This window comes from Arachis ipaensis, chromosome B08 (assembly GCF_000816755.2).
Source record: "Arachis ipaensis cultivar K30076 chromosome B08, Araip1.1, whole genome shotgun sequence".
NCBI lineage: Eukaryota > Viridiplantae > Streptophyta > Magnoliopsida > Fabales > Fabaceae > Arachis > Arachis ipaensis.
In genome coordinates this window covers 121,850,455-121,856,200 of record NC_029792.2, presented here as the reverse complement: position 1 = coordinate 121,856,200, position 5,746 = coordinate 121,850,455, and the positions used below count along the sequence as shown (strand labels likewise).

The window sequence follows — 5,746 nt, the reverse complement described above, 5'->3', positions numbered from 1 at the left end:
ATACGCTAACTTGATATCCGAGAGAAAACGATGAGAAAAAATTATAACACAGTTATAAAGTAAAAGCTCTAATTAGACCATAATATCATTCTGCAATACAAATTAAATATAATTTCATACTACAATACAAACCATAATACCATTGCGTAACACAAATTGAATGTAATTCCACACTATAATACATCATATAAAAAGATAAATGAGTTGAGCAAGTTCAAACATTAAATTTTTATTATTTATGCATATATGATAACACTATGGTTCTTGAAAGGTCCATGACTAACATATTATATATAGCATCGAGTGACGAGCAGTTAGAGGGTGTGGTGACTTGTGTCCACGACAGTTGCCTTTTTGCAACGGCACCTCAAAGGAAGAAAAAAAATTGGTGTAAAAATTACCTAATAAAAAAGTAATTGGTAAAAAAAATAAGATTCTCTTCTAGTATATATGGTCTTTTATAATGGTAAAATAAAAATAGAAGGAATAAAATTTTGTATTTTTATATTAAGAATATAATTTGATATAAGTATATTACATTAGTTTTATGATTAAGTACAAAAAATTTGATTTTTATATAATAAAATAAATAGAATAGAAATAATAATTCAAGAGACATTTTTTAGTTAAAATTAAAATGAAAAAAAATTAGTAGTATTTTTATGATATAATAATGGCATTGAATGACCAATGCCTTCAAGAAAAAGAAAGAAAAAAAAAAGAAAAAAGAAAAAACGCCATTCACCATCTTTGAGTTAGTGCGTGATTTGCGGTGCATTCATGATATTATTAAGGCTCCAAATTCCCAATCCCAACCTTTTTTTTCTGGTTTTTCTCTTTTTAACCAATCATTTTGTTCCTTTTTGTCTCTCTCTTCATATATTCTCATCTTTCAAAGCAATTTCATTTGATTATTGCTTTGTGCCCACAAATTCACTCTTCCATGAACTTTCTTTAATTTTATCAAGGTACGTTATCTGAACTTGAACCTTTTCTATTTAATTTCGTTATTGCAAATTTACTCTTCCTTTTTGTTTTATTTTATTTACTTTTTTTCTTTTATTCATCTTTCGAATTTTGAATATTGCTTGCTTCTCCTCCTTGTAAATCCCAAAATCCAAAAACAATATGGAATTTGATTAATCATTGCTTCACATGTTCTTGTTTGTATATCAAAGAAAATTCATACATGGTGATGATCAACTAATCATATTATTAAGGTTACCATATTCTCCAATTAATTGTAATTTTGTACAAGTTTATATGCTTAAAACTCCAAATCCAAATCTCAAGTTTGACATTCTTTAATATTAATCATGTCACTAATATTTTAGGTCACGTTGATATTTTTTTCTTCCATGTTCATGCCCAATTTATTTCTTTAATTTATTTTTTTAAAATATCATGGTGGAATGTGTGTGGGGGATATATTTGAAATCATGTTTTACTTTACAACAAAATCAATTTTTTTATGTCAAAATTAACCACTACATTATTTTTGTTCTTCTATTTGTATTTTGATTATAGATAGAATTTATTTAATTATATTACTTATGAATTTTGATTATAAATATATAATTATATTGTTTATAATGTTTAATAGTGAAGTAATTTCATATTTTTATACATGACTGATTGATAGCTAATTTGTAATGTCAATATAATATAATTATTGTTGACTTTATTAACTTTTTTTAGAATTGATGTCCCAAAGCCACAATAATAAAGTTGTTTGAGTCATGAAAAGATGATGAATACATCTGTTAATAAATCTTTATTTTAGTTATCGTTGTTAATTTATTCTGTTAAGTAAGTTGAAATATTGATGTTACAAGATGTATTTCGTGATTATTTAACAGAACAAACTAACGATAGTGTCTAAAATAGAAATGTCTTTTAAATTTTATCGGACAAAAAAAATATAAAAACCAAAATAAAGAAAACAAATATTTTAAAGAAATTTATCTAAACCCTTTTAGTTATTTTTTTTTTGTCAGGAAAGCTTTTTAGTTTTGTGAAATGTTTATTGAGATCATTTATTGGTAATTTGCAGGATCTTCCCTAGGATTCATAATTGAAGCCACCTTGTTACATATTCATATATGGCAACAAAACCTAATGGTGGTGGTGTTGGAAAGGAGAAGAAAACTTCAACATCTTCAAATTCTTCTCAAATCTCAAACACAACAAAAAGAACCCCAATAAAAGCAACAACTACCTCTAAAGAAAAGTCAACAACAACCTCAGATAAAAATGGTCCAAACAGCCTCAAATCCAAAGGTACTCAAATACCAAAACTCACAGTAAAGCCCAATAATGACCCTTCTTCAAATAACAATAATAGCAAGCCCATTAGAAGAAGTTCTTTTGATAAGCCCATTCCACCATCTGAGGCCCAACTCAAGAAACAACCTTCTCCTTCGAGACAACAGCTTGTTTCCCCAGGCCCAAGAGACAGGCCCATATCAGTTAAAAAATCCATTGGGCCTGTTAAGAGTATCACTAATATTACCACTTCTAAGTCCAGGCCCATTACTAGTAGTAATGTTAAGGAAGCAACAAAAACTAGTGTTGGTGGTGGTGCTAAAAGTGGTGCCAAGAAAAGTGTCTCTTCAATTTCTTTAACAAATACTAAGAAGGTTGTTGGCTCAACAAAGGTTGCAAAGAGTAGTTCCTCAACAAAGAAGGATGGTGAAGATATTTTTTTAGAGAAGTTGGATAAAGTTGGAAATAATGAGGAAGAAGTTAAGGAAGCTATAAATGAAGAAAAAGAAGAGGTGATAAATATATTGGATAATTATCAAGAAAATAATATTGATAATTTGTCTGATATTGAATTTTATGATGATCAAAACGACCATGATCTTGTTCATGATCATGACAATTATCATGATCAGAAGGTCGAAGAATATGACGATCAAGTTCAAACTCAAGACGAGGATAATAAAGAAAAAAATTATTTCAACATCATCAGAAGAAGAAGAACAAGAAAAAGAAGAAGAAAAACAAGAATATGAAAAACAAGAGAAAATAGAAGAAGAAGAAAAAGAACACGAAGAAGTAGAGGAAGAAGAAGAGGAGGAGGAGAAAGAAAAAGAGAAAATAGTAGAGGAAGAAGAAGAGGAGGAGGAGAAAGAAAAAGAGAAAATAGAAGAAAAAGAACACGAAGAAGAAGAAGAGAAAGAAGAAGAGAAAATAGAAGATAAAGAACATGAAGAAAAAGAAGATAAAGAAGAGAATGAAGACGATAAGAAAAATGAAGATGATGATAATGAGAAAGTCATCGCAACCGCAAATCAAGAAGAAAGTAACAACAACTACTTAGAACTTAATCATTCAACAGCAGAAGAAGCAAAAGTTGATGAGATTAAAGAAGAAGCAGAAGAAGCAAAAGTTGATGAGATCAAAGAAGAAGAAAAGCAAAATGCTGAAGAGCCAGTAATAAAAGTGGAAGATAACAAGGTGAAGGAACTAGAAAGCAATAATAATGAAAATCAAGCAACACAACAAGAAGAAGAACATCATCAACTCAAAGAAGAGAACAAAGAGAAGGAAAAGGTGGAAGTATCACCCTCGCCATTGCCATCGTCATCACCATCACTATCACCATCACCGTCGTCATCATCATCACAAGGTGTAATGATGCATGGGAAAAAGGAGGCTCAAGTATCAAATGGGGTGATTGAAGAGACAGCAAGCAAGCTTTTGGAAGCAAGAAAGAACAGAGTGAGAGCATTGGCCGGTGCTTTTCAGAGTGTTATTGACTATCAATCCAAATGATGAATTCAATCAAATCCACTTTTAATTTGTGTGTTTTGACATCTTTTAATTTATATACCATACTGAGGTGGGTGATTTACAAAAAAATGGTGTAATATTGTTATTTATTGAAACATGATACTCTGAATTTGCTAATTGGTGTATTGTATTTTTTAAAAGTTAAAAAATAATTAAAAGGATAATTCATAGTCAACAAACTCACTTTTCGAAAATTGAAAAATAAAAAAGGATCATTCATTGTCAACAAATTCACTTTTTAAAATTTTAAATTAAATATTTATAATTTGGTAAGGGTGAATTCTATTTATTCTCATATTTTCTAAAATCACCGTCAAACTTTAATTTTTTGGGATTTTATCTCCCAAACAAATTGATAGAATGTAAACCCAAAAATAATAAAAGTAAAAATATGTAGATAATACTAAAATATTTTCTTTGCTTTTGAAACCTTTTAAATGTACATGCATAGAGCTTTTATCTTGAAATAGTTGGTCTAGTATTGGCTTGATGTCTTCTTCCTAACATTTGTTGAATCTTTTTTTCTTACCTAGTTTCTTTTCATAATCATGTGCATGGTTCTGAAAATCGAACCGGACCGGTCGGTTCAACCGGAATAACCGGGAACCGGTCAGTTAGTCGGTCCGAATAAACCTAAAAATTATATGGCAAAAAATCGATAAAAAATTGGTCGAATTGGCAGTTAACCGGTGAACTAGTAGAACCGTCTAGTTTTTAGAGGATTTTCGGTTCGGAAATGCATCCTCTAAACGTCGCCGTTTTGTATAAAAATTTAAAAAAAAAAGAAAAAAAAAAAGAAAAAGGACAAGTGCTGAAGTGAACCCTAAATTCCAATTGTCAATTGAAGCCACAGCCACTCATCTCTCCTCTCTTCTCTGAGAAATGAGAAGCTGAGAACCATTGCAGCCACCAGCCCACCACCACCAGTCGAGCAGCCCATCGCCACCGCGTCCAGCAGCCTCCGCGTCCAGCAGCCTCCGCGTCCCGCAGCCACAGCAGCGACGGGTTTGACCACCGCAGCCTCCACCGCGTCCCGCAGCCGCCGTTCGTGTGCGTCGTCCATTAGTGGTCGGTCGCTCCTCCTTCTCCTTCGTCGCAGGTATCCCTCTTCTCTGCCGTGCCCGCCGCAATTTCTCCAGCCCCTCTGCTCTGCTGTGGTCCCCCTCCCTCTGCTCTGCCTTGCTCGCCGCAATTTCTTCAGCCCCCTCTGCTCTGCCGTGGTCGCCTCCCTCTGCTCTTCCGTGCTCGCTGAAGATTCTGGTAGGTGAGTCCTCTCCTCTTTGCTGTGTTCTTGCTGTGTTATGGTATGGAATGGTGTGCTGTTGCAATCGTCTTTGCTGTGTTTTTGGCTGTTACTGTGTTCTTGTTATGGTGTTAATAATTGTTCTTTTTGCTGTGTTATTGATTAATTGTTAATAATTTATATTACACAATAATCTGTATTTTTTTGTTAATAATCTTGCTGTGTTGTTCTTGGTGTTGTATTTAAACTGCTGTTGGTGTTGTGGTTATTAACAATTTAGACATAAGTGTCATGTTATTTACATGATTTTGATTTTTATGCTTGTGCTTGTGCATTTTTAGTCTTGTTTCAAAGACTAATGTATGGAAAATACATAATGAGTCACACGATATTGATGGAGGAGTTGGTGTTGTAATTAGGAATGAGATGGGAATCATAATGGAGGCATCAGCAACCCAGGCAATACCTTATCCCCTTGAAGCACATGAAGTATTTTGGGGGTTGAATTTTGCAAAAGACTGTTGTTTTTCAAAGGTAATTCTTGAAAGTGACAATATAGAAGTAATGAGTGCCCTCAAACAGAGAAGGTGTTTTAATTCTTGTTTTGAAACTTTTATTACTGATGCCATTTCACTTATTAGAAATTTTAGATTTGTGAAATTTAGTCATGTTAAGAGGGAAGGGAGTAGAGTAGTTCATGAATTA

At 32.4% G+C, this 5,746-nt stretch overlaps 1 protein-coding gene across 1 annotated transcript; it reads left to right on the top strand.

Annotated features, from left to right (window-relative positions):
• LOC110266087 (transcription initiation factor TFIID subunit 11-like) lies at nt 714-3,052 on the top strand. Its single transcript, XM_021109926.1, has 2 exons — nt 714-968; nt 2,054-3,052. Exon 2 carries the CDS (start codon nt 2,103-2,105, stop codon nt 3,015-3,017), a length of 915 nt encoding a protein of 304 aa, XP_020965585.1. The 5' UTR covers nt 714-968; nt 2,054-2,102; the 3' UTR covers nt 3,018-3,052.